At 38.5% G+C, this 16,190-nt stretch overlaps 1 protein-coding gene across 6 annotated transcripts in view; it reads left to right on the top strand.

The window, feature by feature from the left end:
- Positions 1-16,190, top strand: part of DGKI (diacylglycerol kinase iota) — a 201,245-nt gene that overhangs the window by 90,608 nt on the left and 94,447 nt on the right. For 2 of the 6 annotated variants that reach the window (XM_005482769.3, XM_026790865.2), the window contains exons 5-11: positions 287-343; positions 983-1,048; positions 6,742-6,813; positions 7,119-7,235; positions 12,706-12,801; positions 13,103-13,177; positions 14,389-14,484. In XM_005482769.3, coding sequence (XP_005482826.3) covers positions 287-343; positions 983-1,048; positions 6,742-6,813; positions 7,119-7,235; positions 12,706-12,801; positions 13,103-13,177; positions 14,389-14,484 — 579 coding nt within the window. The remainder of the gene's footprint in view (positions 1-286; positions 344-982; positions 1,049-6,741; positions 6,814-7,118; positions 7,236-12,705; positions 12,802-13,102; positions 13,178-14,388; positions 14,485-16,190) is intronic. The other 4 variants (XM_026790867.2, XM_026790869.2, XM_026790866.2 and 1 more) reach the window with 3 other exon arrangements.

The raw sequence follows: 16,190 nt of genomic DNA, 5'->3' as shown, positions 1-16,190 counted from the left end.
TAAAGCAGTTTCCTTCTAGAAGGAGGAAGCAGTTGAAATATTTGAACTGAGTAGACAGCAATACCATTAGTGTGAAGATGGGAGTTGTGTAGAGGTCCAGCAAGGAGAATTAATCTGCCATATGAGAAGAGATTTTACTGACATCAAGGTAAGTATCTTTTTTCACTCAGTGAAGCTAATATTTTAATAGGTAATAAATACTTTGGAAGTCTAGCCTAGATCAAGATACTGGAATAAATTTTCTTTCAGCTCACTTTAAGTTCTAACAGTTTTATTTCAATGCCAGATTAACTTTCGCTGCAAACCAACTTTCCGAGAAGGAGGTTCCAGATCTCCAAGAGAAGTAAGTAATGGACAAATTTCTTTTCATTTGACATGTCTGCTGGTCCCTCTGGTGTGCAGCTGCAAAAGTGCTTTGAGATTGAGAGGAGTCTCAGACAGAGAATTGGTTCCCAATGGAGTATGTTTCCCTCTCCAGAATAAATGTAAAATGAATTCTAACTGAAGCACTCTATTACTTACACTGACAGAAACCATTTCACTGTTCTGTTGTCTTTTGCCCACTCATTCAGTTATTCTATCTTTTCCCCTTTTTTTTGGTAGCATTTTTTTCTTCTTGGCCTTTGAGCTAGTATTTTTGTTTTTTGAAAAACTATTTTCCTCTCCTTTCACTTCTTGTCTCTTAATCTTTTTTTTTCCCTCTAGAGCTATCTCAAACATAAAATCAAAGATTAAAGAACCTAAATATTTAGGAAGTAGTTCTGGACTTATTTCAATGAGATAAAGAAAACACCACCTTTTCCTTATTCCTCCTACAGTTTTGGTGGTTTTTGAGGTTTCCTGCAGTGCCTGCTGCACATTTTCACTCCAGGAATTACTCTGTTGGCTGAAGGGACTTTTTCCTTGGTGTCTGTGAACAAATTTAACATAGATGCAAGGTGCCCATGCTCCTCTAACCCATCATTTTTGTCCTTGTTTGCAGAACTTTGTGCGGCACCACTGGGTGCACCGGCGGAGGCAGGAGGGTAAATGTAAGCAGTGTGGAAAGGTGAGATTTCCTGCACAGCACAAGCACAACACAGGGCACTCAGGAGTTCAGGGTAGCCACTAGGTCCTTCTAGTCACTGCATTTCTTTCTATCACAAACATTTGGCCTCTTGTAATAGCTAATGCAAGCCTGAGATGTTCAGCATTACAGCTCTGATTCCCACATGGGGAGAGAAAGGCAGCTGCATCTGCAGGAATGAGAACATCATTTGTCCTGGGAGGTTGTGGTGTACTGACTGCTGAAAGTGAGGAGGAGGAAAGCTGTGACTCCTTGAGCATTTTTAATTGCTAGGCTAGCCCTGTACTAATATGATGTTCTTGCAGTGCTGTCCTCTGTGCCAGAATTGTGATGGCCTATTTTTTAGGCTCCTGGAAAAGAAAGGCTGTTGCTTTCTTTCTGCCCCAGCAGCCACTAAAAATCTGTTTAAGTTTCTTCTACTTCGTAGATTGTAAAAATTTATTTCTAAAAAACTATAAAAAGGGGGAAGAAGTACTTTAACTACTGAAGGTCTTTCTTCTGAAATATTATGAACCCCTGAAATATATTGGGAGATATTTAAAAATTAAATTAACAAGGATTCAATTTCCTTTCTTTAGCACTATATTATACTTTTGCCTTCCTCTTTACAAATAGTAAGAAAGTCCATGCCTCATCTCCACAGCACAACGCTTCAGTCAGAGGAAAATGAGATTTGTATCTGGATACTCATGCAGATTGCCAGCTAACAATAGGATATGCAATAAAAATGTGATGTCCTTTTATAGCAAGTACATTGGGAATGGTGCAGCAAGGCAGTTTGCACACAGCATTCTTGGGCTATGGCTTTGCCATCCTTCTCTGCCTTCTTGGTCTGGATCTCCCCTACAGGCATTTGAAGTTGATTTTGCAATGAGAGAATTCACCAGATATCCTATCCAAACTTGTGCTGGGTATGCACCCATGGACAGCCTTGGTTGATATAAGTCTACAAATCCAACCATCAAACAGACAATATAGAAAACTTCAGAGAAAATCTGTTTTCCCCATGAATAAGAAATATTCAGTTAAGAATAACATAAGTATGTTGTAGTAGAGTTGTTCTTTGCCAGGAAAAAAAAAATTAGAGAAAATTATAATGAAAATAATCAGTTATATGTATTGGCCAAGCAGTCTCCTATTACAGCAAAATGCATGTGCTCTACTACAACATTTCAGAAACTTCCAAGTAAGAGCCACCTTTATTATTCTCTTGTCTTGCAAGAAAAAGGAAACTATCATTGAAACAGAATGACAGTATATTTAAAGCAATAAACAAAATTAATCATAGAATACTTAAGGATTCTGGTAGATCTCATTGTTGAATAACAGTCCTATCTCATGCCTGGAATGGGATGGTTAAGTATTTTAGTGATCATTAATTACAGTTCAAATAAAGAAAGTTTTCAGGATATACCCATCTCATGCTTCAAACCATAAGCAAGTGGATAGGAATTAATGCACTCCATATCCTTAGCAAAGCCTTGTGGCTTTATATTCTGTGTGCCATTATGTGCCATGGCTGACACTTCCTGAAAAACTGAGTACACAGGGGTCTGCCACTGTTCAACCTTAGATCAGAAGTGCAGTTTGAAAGCAATTTTCCATGTTATCATCACTTGCAATAGTTCACATGACGGACAGTCTTGTAACAAATGAACAGAATTCCTTTTAGATTAAACTTAATTGGAAGCTCACTCTGCAGTTAATGGGGGGAATTCAGTTCACAGGACCAGACCTGCAGCTAATTCAAAGTGAAATTATCTGAAAATGCTTGTGTGTAATCTCTTAAGTACTAACAGAGCCTGTGCTACCCTCTTACCCATGATTGCTAATGCAAATACAGACTATAGAAACTCATTTAGGCTTTAGGTTTTTACTCTTCCCAAGAGTCATTTCACTGATTTATTGTTGAAGTATTATATAGAGAAATTGGTACCAGGGAAGTGGGTCTGGAATGTGCAGTGTAACCAAGAAAACTATTTCTGTCTCATGAATTTCCAGAAATCATGTCTTGATAGTTAACAATCAATGATAATCTTACCTGTGATCTTGCCTTGCTGAACCTTGAGTTCATGTAAAGTTGTAGCATTTACAACATCCTTTAGCAAGAAATTCCTGAACTTAACTGCATATTATGAGAAAAACTACTTTTGCTTGTTTCAAACCTGTCACACATCAGATCTTTATCCTAATACTTAATAGATGTTGTGTTTGAAGGGATGGTAATTAAGAGTTCCCAACCCATGCCATCCGCACCATTCATGATGTTTAAGAATTCTTTTCTTTCTCTTGAAGACATGGCAAAAAAGGGCAGTTTTGTAGCTGTTAGCTATTTGTTAGCTGAGATCATCAGAGAAATCAGGATAATTTTTTTCTTTCTATAACATGACATAAAAATGTTCAGACCATGTGGTCCAGCATCCATTTCATAACTATGTGCAGTAATAGAAGCTTAAGGATGAATGAAAAGGAGTCTTTTTCTAATATGCTTCCAGTTATGAGTGGCTGAGGGGTTTTCTGAGCCTGAGAACACATTTTGGACCATAATGTTAAGCAAACACTATTTCTTTATCCTTCTGTGGTGTCCAGAGTGGGATGTCTTCCACACAGATGCAGTGTGTGTCTACAAGGTCTCTGTCACTGGTGTCCCTTTAAAGACCTGTGGATTGATGCAGGGCTGAATGTCAAGTTAGGACTGAAATTTCTAGTGCTTGAAAGGCCATTCTAGTTCTTTGTTATTTTAGCAGAGATCACCATCCAAGTGCTTCTGTTGCAGTCTGTATTCAAGTTGTAACCATACCACTCTCCTATAGTTATGCTGTATTAGGGTATCTCTAAGAGCACTAAAAAGAGAAAATCTTTTGTAGGAAAACACTTGCAAAAAATTATTTGCAGCCCTAACACTGGTGTGAAAATAGTCTTTAATAATCTATACTTCTGTGAATATAAAAAGAACATATCAGAACTAGTAATCCCTATGTTTTGTCTTTGGTGCACAGGTGTCTATTTTAGTTTGTACTTTAATCCAGACTATTCAGACAGGTTGGATTACCAACACAGGATGGTTTTGTGGCCATTCAAGCACTCTTTTCCTACAAGTGCATTTTTTCTGGTGTGCACACTGTTTATTTCTACAGGAGCAGCTCCACAACATGGGGTTTCATGTGTTGTGGAGGGATTGGTTGCTGGAGAACAAGTGCTAATCATATACTATTAGCCTGATGTTCTCAGAAAGGTGAAATTAATTTTCTGTCCCAAATTAGAAATTTTGAGTTAGAAGACCTCCTTGCATGATTGAAGACATCTGCAATTCAGTGCTTCTCATTCAGAGGAGGCAGAAAATATGATTTCTAGTGAAATAGGAAGGGTTCCTTTGTTTCAGTCCAATAGTCCCTGCCAAATCTCCCTGTGACTTTCAGTGCACGGTTTATTTTATCAATTTTATCAATTACTTTAGTTGTGAAGTTAGCTTTCAAATAAATCCCATTTGACCTTAAACTTCTATCCTTAAAAAGAATTAGCTCACATTTGTAAAGCAACTTGAGGAAGGAAAGTGATGGCTTATTGCTACTTATCATTAATATGTTTTTATTGCTGTATAATTTTCTCTAATGACTCCCTAAAAGCCAAATGACTTACTAAATAAATGAAAAATGATCCATCCAGAACCAGACAAGCTGCTCAGTCCATATGTTTAAAATGCACTGCTGATGGGCTGTGGAATTAATGTACTGAATTTAGACTTTTATTTTTGGAGATTTTGGGAGAGAAGAGTTTTCCCATTGATGTTACAAGGCAGAAAAAACCAAAATATTTTTGTACCCATGAGGGGCTGAAATAATTATTTTTTATTTTAGTGCACTTTAGAACAAGGAGGAGTGGGATTTGTTAGAAACATTGTGGAGCACTAAAGTAAATGAGGAAAGAGTGTTTTGTCCAGTGTCAGACCTCTGCTCCAGCACTTGTATCACAGTTACTGCTCTTATGCTCACACTGAATGGCAGACAAGATGTGCCCAGCCAGAAATGTCTGGCCAGCTTGTGTTTGTTAAACCAATTCACTACACTCCATTGCTAAACCTGAAAATGCCAAATCATGATGAAAAATCTAGTCTTTGAATTTCTCTGAATGTAAAACCTGAGGCATGAGGGGAAGGATTGAAACAAAGCCCCAAAAATCTAGTCAGAGGTGACACAAGCCTTTTCAGGAGTTGGTCTTGGTGATGAGGTTCATGTGGCACACTGGTTTGAGTACATGCTGGGGGACACCTGTCGATGAAGCTACAAGATGTAATTCTGTATTCTGGGCAAGCAGGTAGAGCCTCCTCCTTTTCTAAGTATCAATAGAATTGTCCTCAGCCACCCTGTACAGACAGATTGTAGCTCAACCCCTCACTTCAGAACACCAAGGCATCTCTGCATGTTTGGTTTTTTTTGGTTGTTTATTTAATTCTCCTTCTTGGTGTGCTTGACCTTTTCATTTCACTGAGCACTAGTAGGCTCATTTGTCCTGCAGGGGGAAGAAGGACTTTAATAACAGAAGCAGTGAGGCAATGACCTGGTCGATGTTACTAAATCAGTTTATAACTTTTTTTTGCATTGGGTCTTGGGCATTTTCCAGCATGTAGGAGATTTAGGTATTACTCAGATTGTTGAAAAGAAAATTGGTTTACAGATTCATCACTTGGTAGAGAGATGGAATTAGAAAATTCGGAGTGGTGATGGGCTACTTAGAGAGATAGAGAGGGGATTGATGGAAGGCCATGAATAAAGGAGCCAACCAACTGCAAATCTAAAATCTAAGCAGTAAAGACAACTGACAAACTCTTCACTGAAATTGTGGACTTTCCATGTCTCCAGACATCAACCCAAATCAATTTTTTTCTTGACTAAAATAACCTAACTCAGCTCAAAATTACAGACTGTATCTGATTGTTGCCTGTGTTGCCTGCAGAAGGATATATATGACCCAATTGTCTTTTCCAACCTTAGAAGTTACAGCAAAGTCATATTGCATTCTGTAGAAAGAAGCTCCTCTCTAGGAGAATAAAATTGCAGTTTCTGGTTGGGGTGGGCTTTTCTTGCTTTAGAAATGCAAAGAAATAATTTATTTTAATTGTGAGATCTGAACCAAGCCGTAATTTTTTTTTTTTTTTTTTTGGAACTTACTGGAAAGACTTTAATCTGAGTCAGTTCAATAAAATTATAAACTTAATAACTTCATTTCCCTGTCAGAACACTCCCAGAGAGACATTGTAGTTAATTCTGTCATTAAAAAAAGGTAATTCTACTCTGTAGTAAAAAAGGAAAATTCAAATTCTTGTTTATATTTAGAACAAACAAGGCTGCAATGACAGAACACTTTGTTCAACAGAAAATCTGAAACTTACGCGTCTGTAGAAATCCATTAAAAATTAAAATAGACAATTCTTCTCTATTTATTCCATTGTTTTTAACTGCAAAAAAGTTTAAGTAAAAGTGAAAAATTTTCCACAAATCCTTTTAAAAAATTATGTGAATATTCCCCAGTGGAAGAAGCTTCTCTGTTACCTCCTGTAATTGTTTTATCCCCCCAAAATCTGCTTGCCTAGCACAGTCACCTGGCTAGAGTTAGAGATACATATTTTCTTATAGTCAAGAGGAATTTAATGTTTTCTTCCCCCCTGGTTATTCTAGGGCTTTCAGCAGAAATTCTCCTTCCATAGTAAAGAGATTGTGGCCATCAGTTGCTCCTGGTGCAAGCTGGCGGTAAGTGGAAAATACCTCAGGAGACTGAGTTTGACTAGGAGTGATTGTGGGATTTTTTTGTTTGTTGGTTTGGTGCTTTTGTTTGTCTTGGTTCGTTTTTGTTTGTGTATTTTTAATTTTTTTTTTCTAAGAAGACATGGCTTAGGAAGATAATCTTTAGTTACATGTCCTAAATCTCCATACGTTGAAGGACTTGAAGATGATGGAGTTCGGAATATTGCTCCAGTTTTTGTACCAACACCATCATCTTCTTCTCCATGCTTCCCCTTTGTCTTTCTTGACTCCTCTCTTTCCCTCTCTTCCAGTTTCATAACAAAGTCACCTGTTTCATGCTACATCACATTGAGGAGCCATGTTCCCTGGGGGCTCATGCTGCTGTCATTGTGCCTCCCACCTGGATCATTAAGGTGAAGAAACCTCAGGTAACTGCATGCTGATGTCTGTTTCTGAAGCTGTCTGGCTGTGCAGGGCCTGTCTGGCTGTGCAGGGCCAGCCTGGCTTCTCTGCGTGGTCCTCCTTCACCAAGGCATGCTTGTTCAACCCTGCCTCTCTCCCTGAAACCCAGCATACATCCATGGTGGTTATGAACCTGTATCCTCCTTCCCCTCCATCAAGTCCTTCAGTGAATTTCCCTGTTTGGGATGATTAGCAACAAACATGACTTGTTCTGAGCTGATTCAGCTCAGAGTTGTTCCTGTAACTGTGAGTTCAGCAAGCATACTGCAAGACATCCTCTGTGTGGTAGGCAGTCAAGCATGTTTCATTAAATAGAGCTGAGCAAATACAGGGAAAAACTTCACAAACATCCACTTGAACTGCAGTAGGAATTGGCTGTGTCTGGACTTGCATCTTTCTGAATTTGCCTTTAATGGACATGTAAAGAATCAGGTCTTGCTTGCACATTCAGCTGTAAACAAACGCACACAGTTATTGTTGCACATAACAGGCATTGGACTTCAAAGCTTTTTGATGGATGTGGCAGGTCTTGGAGAGGGTAATTCACTGAACACAACAGGGAAAAAACATATCCTAAAGAGAGCTGGCCAGAAATTAAAAGGGGGTTCACATCATGCAAGGATAATTTTTTCTTTGAAAGTTTGTTTTTACTCGAAGTTGAGCTGAAAGAAACAAATGCTGAACATATCAAGGAGTCAGAAATGCTGGTTAATTTCTTTATTTCAGAATAATATTCTTTATTTCAGTCCATCCTTGGGAAGTGACCTGGGCTTTTTGATTCTGCCTCCTGGGTGTCAAGAAGAAGCTAAGAAGTTCAGGCTGAAGCCAAGGCATTAAGACAAAAGTAGTCCATGAAACCAGAAGAAGGCCAAAATTGTGATACTGCTTTTAGTTCCAGTTTAGGGATGTGATAGATTTGAGCATGAGTAGGAAGCCTGGTTGTTAAAGGCAAGGAGCAGAGGAAATACATGGATAGTGTTACCAAAAAATCAACCAAAGCGGCCTCTGTTTCTCCTTAGATCAAGAGGGAGCATTGCAATATTCCTAGCCACCTCTACTCTGAGAAAAAAAGGTTTTTTTGCCATTTGTAGTTTTTCCCCATGCTCTTCTTTCTCAGTCTCCTCTAGAGAAATACTTTTTTCTCTTTCGTTTAGGAATGTTGAGTCCATATTAAACAGAGACTTAATATGCTTGGCTAACTTTCAGCAACTGTGTAGTATTTGACAGATGTATCCATGTTTGACCTTAGAAAAAGAAGTGTTTTTATTTTTATTTTACTTAATTTTTAGTAAAAAGGGGGAAAAAAACCCCCCAAACAAATAAAACCCCAATAAATTCTGACATATATTTTTTTTTTGATTTGGCTTTTGCCCAAAGCAGGGTATATCTTCCTTGCAATATTTATGGAGAATTTGCTTGCTTGTCCATTTTTTTTTTTTAAACTTCAAATTAAAAAATAAATCTAATTCAGGTAATTATAATTTATGGAAAAAATATCTTCTAAATAAAGGCTTAAAATGTTAAGCCAAAAGAAAGTAACTGTTAGCTTTGTGTGCCTGAGTCATGAGCACAGAGAAAATACTTGATTATTAACTTTCAATCACGTCTCTAGTCCTTGAATTTCATGGTCAGTAGCATGAAAACCTTATCTTGAGTAGCTGGAGCATTAAATAGATCAGAATTGTATTTAACACAGACAATTGGTGCATTTCCATGAAGCTTCCTAATAGCACCCATTGGAGTTATGGGAAATGCATCCTTATTACTTTAGAAAACAGTGATGCATCTTCTGGATGCGTTTTCAGATTTTTTGGCAGAAGCCTTGTTTTCTTATTTATTGTTTTCTTAGGAAATATTTTTCCTCTCCTGCTGTTTCTGGCCAGCTCTACTTCTATGTATTATGACTCTCTTCACCTTATAGAAATGTTTGGTAAACACTATGAAATATTCACATCACTTCATCCGGAGAGTACAGACAAAATATTTACAAATTGTTGTAATTTCACATTAAAAAAAAATGAATGTGTAATCAACAATGTGTTTTTCACATATTTAACAGTCAGAATAAATATGGCTATAAGCTTTTTGGGTATAAAATATTTCCTCAGCTCTAATTAACTACTTACATTGGTCACAGACAACTCCTGAACTGAACTCCCTGCTCATATAAAATTGATTTTTAGTGGTGCCTGCATCCTGTTTGTTTGTGCTTTCCTTGAAATAAATAAGATGGCATTTTGTAGCAAAACCTTGCCCTGTTTTACAATTTTTTATTTTTTGACTGCCAGAAAAATGGTTTTCCATGCTTATTTTGTACAACATGGGTCACCACCTTTCAAATATTAGGCTAGCACAAAGACTACACTCTGTGTCTCGTTACCAACAATGTTGGGCTGGTGAAGCATCATGGTGTAATTGATTAAAAACAAATTTATACTGACATTTATGGTCTAAATGGGGAGCTTTTGCTTCTTATAAGCAACTGATTTAAAGATGAAGAATATTCACCATTGTTCAAACAGTTTTGGAATTGGTGGTAGCCCTGTGTGTAGTGACCCCCTTATATGAATGGAAAACTCCAATATACCTCTTCCATGTTATCTGTAATGTGAGCCACTTCTGTAACTTTTCTACTGATTTCCAGTATTTCTCGATTGTTAGCAGTGCTTTGTTACCTGCTCTGCTTTCCTGGATTTCCAAACAATTCCATCTCCTAGTTTGTGAAGCAGGTCACCCTTGTTGACTGGTGGTATTTTATTATAGGTGATGTTTGGTAGCCAAAGTGGTGTTAGCTCTGGCACTGGACTTGCTATATGCCTGTGTTGTGGGAGAAAAGTAGATGATAAGGAGAATCTGACAGGTGGATTTACTGATTTAGTCTGTCTTCTGTTTGGGAAGACAGTAGGCAGTAACTGTAAAATTCCAAGGTTTTTCTGTTCAAGGTGAGTAAATTGGTGTTTTCTTCTCCTCCTTTGAGGACTGTGAACTAGTTCTGGTGAACAATTACATTCCTGGGCTTATTTCTAGAGTTCCTCAATTGCTGAGTGCAGCTGGCTTGTCTGACAGTGGTTTGTGAACAACCAGAATATGGTCAAGATTGACCTTCCCAGAGACTGTTCATTATTAAAGTAATTTGAAAATCAGTGTACTAAAAGCCTTTGAAAACCGAGGATGAAGTGTTGTAAGGGAAAAGGTTGAAAGGTTTCATTGGGTGTATCTGAGGTAGGCCATGGCCTTCACACCATCCAAAACCGTACAAGAAGAACTCCAATTACTCTGTTCATCTACCTCAGCTTTCTGAGAGCTATACTGACCATTTAATAACATGAGAAATCTCTTTTTGAAGATGCACAAACTGACATCCACAAAGGAGAGGTTTCCTCTCTAGAGGGAAGTTAGGATTTACTTATTGTGCCCATTTAAAGGTATGCTTTGCTATCAGGTACCTTGCTAAATAACATTGTTTGTTTACAAAGCACTCATTACCTTGTTCTGTGAACAAGATCTTATGTATCCATTTCTTCACTTCAGTGTGCAAAGACTGCTGATTCTCTTTGGCTGTTACTCTGCTGCATGTTTGCAAAAAACTCCTGTGTATGTCTAAGTAGCTTTTTGCAGTTCATCTGCTACGGACATGAGGTTGCAATTTCTGCAGCAAAGCTTTAGGTTCTGTTGACACTATAGGTGTAGGCATATTTAAAAAAAAAAAATTTAAAAATAGGTGAAATAACATTGTAGGGATGCAGCATTTAGTGCCTTTTTAGTATGGAAATTAAAATGGTTATAACCATGAATGGAGACTTAGCCTTAAACTCTTTCTTTAATATAGTTGAATGCCTTTTCCCACTCCACTGTGGGAATATAATCCCCATTATAGTGGGATTTAATGACAACTACATTTATTAATTCTTTAAATTATTCTTTTAAAATTATTGGGGTTTTACTGAGCCATCTTTACCCTTGACATGCGTGTGAGCTTTCAGAACATTGGTAACAAGAGTGTGAATGGACTAGATCTCCTCTCTGACCTGTGTTTTGCCCAAATCCAGGGAGAATCCTACAGAGAATGCCTGAGGAACTGGGCTAAGGCCCCCATGGGAAGCAGCTGTGAATGTAATGCCCCCAAACTTTGTGTTGACATCAAGGCTTTTGTCTGCAGTCCATGTGACTACTGAGGCAGGGCAGCACAAGACCATGCAGATGGGATTGCTGATGCACTTGGTAGTCACTGCAGTCTGTATGATTTATCATGCTTTCGAGATCACTTTGTATCAGCATGGGGAAGATTATGAACTTGTGAATGCTTCTTTAGGTGGTTTCTCAAAATATGGTCTAAAAGGGCAGATTCCTGGTATTGCTCTACAGAGCTGTCTTGTCTTCAGTATTTTCAGTAAGCAATAAGCATAACTATTTCCTTCTTCAGAAATGCTGAGAACCTGGGACCTTGTGCTCTGTGGCAGGCTTCTCTTGGTCTATGTGATAGAAGGCAATGCCTTTAGGTATTTCAGTTAGATAGCTGTTAGTTTTTCTTCTCAGGGATGTGGAAACATTAACTTGTGCATCTGGTGTGTCATACCCAAGTCTTGAAATTTTGGAAGTGGTTGATGAGTATTAAGAAAAACTTAGCTATTCTTGTTGATGTTAGATAGCAAGCAGGATTAAGAATAAACATCACTTTTTACAGATTTCATGATCTCTGCTTGTTTAGTGGAACACATCTGATCAAGGTCAGGACAGAAAAGAACTTTCAGATGAGATGAGTGAATCTTGCTTTCCTTCTTATAACCAGGAAAAAAAAAATCAATGAACTTTCTTCTAATTCCTCATGCTACTTTGTTTCCTGGTGATGGTTAGACTAGAAGTTGAAATACTGTAAAAATATTTGGAGTATTTCCCATAAGACAAAATTTCAATTATGGAAATGGTTAAGATTTCCTGCAGGTATAACTTCAATTAGTGAATTAAAATAAAGAAAAAAGTATTATAAAATTACCCTTTTTACTGTTCTTATCACACCAGAACACCTTTTTGCTGTATGTCACTGAGCAGACTGTCATCTGCCTGGAGAACAGCCTTAACATAAGTTCTATTTTAATAGGTTCTTCACAAATACAAGCACTTTTACATTTTTTCTCCTACGTAGTTAAGTGGTATTAATTTTTAAAAACACAACAAAAAATCAGCTGACAAACACCTTCTTTACTTAAATCCTTAAAAATCAGCAATTCAGTTTGTTCCTTAGCAGATGATTGCACAAATTTCTTGATAGGCTGGAACTGACTCTACAGTGTCAGCATCATATGCCATGGTAGCCTACGTTGAGTCATAATGGTTGCCAGAGCTAAAACTTGTTGTTTTCTTTCCTTTAAAAAAAGCAAACAAAAAAACATGAAAAATATCTTATTTATCATGTTTTTTTATTACATCTTTATGCAGGTGGTCTCCATACCAGGAGACGAGCCTGATTGGGCAGGAGACTGGAGCCCCGAAGGGGAAACGGGCGTCTCCTACCCCTTTTGGGAGGGTTGGCAGGTACAACATGTGGTGTTATGTGAGTCTATGGGAGCATCTGATCTTTTTTCCCCCCTCACAGCGTGGGAAAGTTTCCAGTTCCAAAGCACCAGTCTGGTCTCCGTGTGTGGCTTTCTCCATAAACGGTGGTGTGGAAGTGTAACGCATGCAGCGCATGTAGTTTAAATCTTGAGCATGTGCCAGATACTCTTATCATTCTCCAAGTGGACATGCATGGAAGAGCTTCGTAAAGGGGCTCTGTCTGGGCCTGTCTTCTAAATTTTGTTTTGCTTTTCATGTATTCTTTTTTCTTTTGATATAGAACTCCTTAAAGACTTCAACAAGGCGAAAGAAGAGAACGTCCTTTAAAAGAAAAGCCAGCAAAAGAGGAAATGATGTAGGTATTCAAGTGCTTTGGATATCATGCTCCTTTTGTTTAAATGTCTAAACACAGACTTAAAAGTTTTTAGGTTTTTTTTTTCCCTTTTTTTCCACTGGAATGTTTAATGTATTTTTCCCCTGGGAAATTTTATTATATTGAATTTGTTGTTAGAAGAGGTAAAACTCATATGAATTTTTTTTTTTTTCTGAGTTGATTTTTTTCGGGGAAACAATGTACCATACTCCAGAAGGACCAGCACCCCAAAGAAAGAGTGCTCCCTTGGAATGTAAGAGACTCAGCTCACACCCTTTTTTTCCACTAAGCAGAACAGGGGGAGTGAAACTGGGATTGTAAACCCATGGTGAGTGCACTGGTGCAAGGCTGTGGCCCAGATGTGATCCATTTTAGGATGTCTTCTTCAGGGGATCTCATATTAAAATTGGACCTCAGAGAGAGAAAGCAGTTTATTGATCTATTGGTTTATTTACCACCTGTCTATAGAAGACCTTGCTTCCATATCCTTCCTAGTGGATTAATTATATAGACAAGGAGCCTCATGGGAGAGGTGGAGGGAGACTCACCCCTGCATAGCCAGGGCTCTCTGGTCCAAGTCCTTTCTTGCATGGTGGGAGAACTGCAGACCAGAAACTGCAATCTGTGTCTGTGAAAGCCCAGGACAGTGCCCTCATTACTGGGCTCTGGGGTGTCCTGCAGGGGTGGGGTAGGGAGGCAAATAGTTTTCCCAAGGATGTGTCATGTTGCATCTGTGGCATTTTTTCAAAGGTGGGAAGGCAGTAAGGCCAAGAATTTGAGAGCAGATTATCTGCAAATAAGCGCTTATGCAACTTGTATGTTCAATGAAATTCATGGAATAAGTAACTTATCTCATTCTATTTTCCTTTGGAAAAATTGTTTGTATTAGAAATAACACTGTCTCTGACACGTTAGCAGTGTTGTGTGAATAATATGGGGAATAGGGTCAGAAATAATCTCAAAAGAGTTTTGAAATAGTTGTAAGCTACCCTCAAATTATATTTTCCCCTTCTTATTTTATTCTGTTTTCTCAGCTGGTTAAATTGCTCTAACTGGACACCACATTGACATGGCTGTACTATTTTCAGTACCTGAGGTAGTTTTGTCAGAGCTAGGTTGTGTCTTCTGTGTGTGCTTTGCCAAAGAATCTTACATCCCTTGTACTGAAGCTGGTCCTTGCTTCTGTTTCTCAGGATAACAAAGGCCGGCCTTTTGTGATAAAACCTATCTCCTCTCCACTCATGAAGCCACTGCTGGTTTTTGTCAATCCAAAAAGTGGAGGGAATCAGGTAAGAGTATCAGCTGGGTCTGGATTGTGAAGTTTAAGTTTAACAGCAGAGTTTCTGCAAGTGGCTGTATTTCTTGGCCAGTCAGATAGAAAGGACTCTCTGCCTGAAGAAGACTGAAGACGTTCCTCAGAAGAGGTCCTTGCTGTGGAATGGCTTTTCTACTTCAGTAGAGTTGGATGACTGGAATGGGTGTTTGAGTATTTGAGTGGCTGTACTCCTATCTTCAGATTCTTGAAAGGAATCTAAAATGATACTTTGGAATTTTTCAGGAGATTTCATCTTTTCACAGAGAATTTAGGTTTCCAGTGAAGCTTTTAGACTTTATCCAAAAAGTGATTTAGCTTTGCTAGGGAAGGCTGGTTAAAATTACTGAATGTGAAATGACATATTCCTATGGCATCTAAGAAAAATCATTAGTGGTCTTGGACTGTACCACAGAGAGCATGTTGCAGTGACTGAAATGCAGCAGACTTCTTCCTTAGGACTCTTGGAATGAATACTTACCAAAGTGACTATTGCCCTGGTTCTGCCACTTCTTGAATATCTAAGAGTTGGAGTGCCTTTCAATAAACAGGGCCTTGTAATAGGAAAGATTGGTGTAAGATACAACAAAGGCCTATAGAGCATGGAGAGTAGTATAGGCACTGCTCATTTTCTCCTCTGTTAGAATTAGAGATGCTATCAAATTCAAAACAAAAGAAAAAAGCTGGTTCTTTTCACAGTCTGTAGTTCAGTGAAAAACTCCTTGCATCAGGATGTTGTAGATGCTAAACATCTACACAGGCTGAGATATTTGGAAGTGAAAAACCGTGAAGTCCTGTACCTCTCTCTGGTTCAAGAGTTCTATGAACTGCACACAGCTGAGACTGGAAGAATATCTATGGCAAACATCCCATTTATTTTCTCTGTTCATATACCTTTTCCTAGGTAGTATGACTGCTATTCTTGGTTCTTCACTTCAGGGAAGGTGTCAGGCAGAAGAGCCATTCCTAGGAAGAGAGAGCTATGGAAAATTCCTGATATGTACCCTCAGGCCATGTCTGAGAGGCATTCTTGAATTAGAGCACAAGCTCAGCCCATAGAGTTCTTAGCTCCCTGCTACTAGTAAGAAATCCTGTCACTTTGTGTCTGGTCAGAAGGTGAAGGAAGGGATTTGAGTGGGAATATAAAGCTCAGAGTTTGAGAAAACAGAAATTATACCATTAGGTTGTGGGCTGGCCACACTGCATAGAGTGAGGGACCATTGGGGCAGCTGTACCCCTCAAAGTCCTTGACTCCTGCTTCATTAGATGGAAGAGGTTACAATGATGACTGATCATCATGGTGATGTGCCACTGCCATTGCTTGGACATTGGGCAGCACACTGTTCAATGTGATGGAGATTTTGGCTAAAGTCTTGTTCAACTTCTTGCTGTCATGGATAGCTGAGGGTGAGGTGGGATAACAGAGGTTTCTTCTTGTTGCAGGTGGTGAGAAGCAGGAGAACAGGTTGCTGTGGGAGATGAACCTTTGGTCTGACCCCAACTGCCTGTTCTTATGGACCATTAGTGATCTGTGTTGTTGGAATTGTTCTATACACCTGCATGTGTACCTTGTCCTGGATTGCTATCCTACAGAGCAGTCATTTGCTATGCCACTTTTTAGTTTGTCTTCTTGTTTTATGTTGGTTTTATAAAGCACAGAAAAAAAGAAAAGCAGTTGAAATA

This window comes from Zonotrichia albicollis, chromosome 4 (genome assembly GCF_047830755.1).
Source record: "Zonotrichia albicollis isolate bZonAlb1 chromosome 4, bZonAlb1.hap1, whole genome shotgun sequence".
In the NCBI taxonomy this organism is placed as follows: domain Eukaryota; kingdom Metazoa; phylum Chordata; class Aves; order Passeriformes; family Passerellidae; genus Zonotrichia; species Zonotrichia albicollis.
Note: the sequence above shows the minus strand (reverse complement) of the source record. Positions and strands in the feature narration are given on the sequence as shown.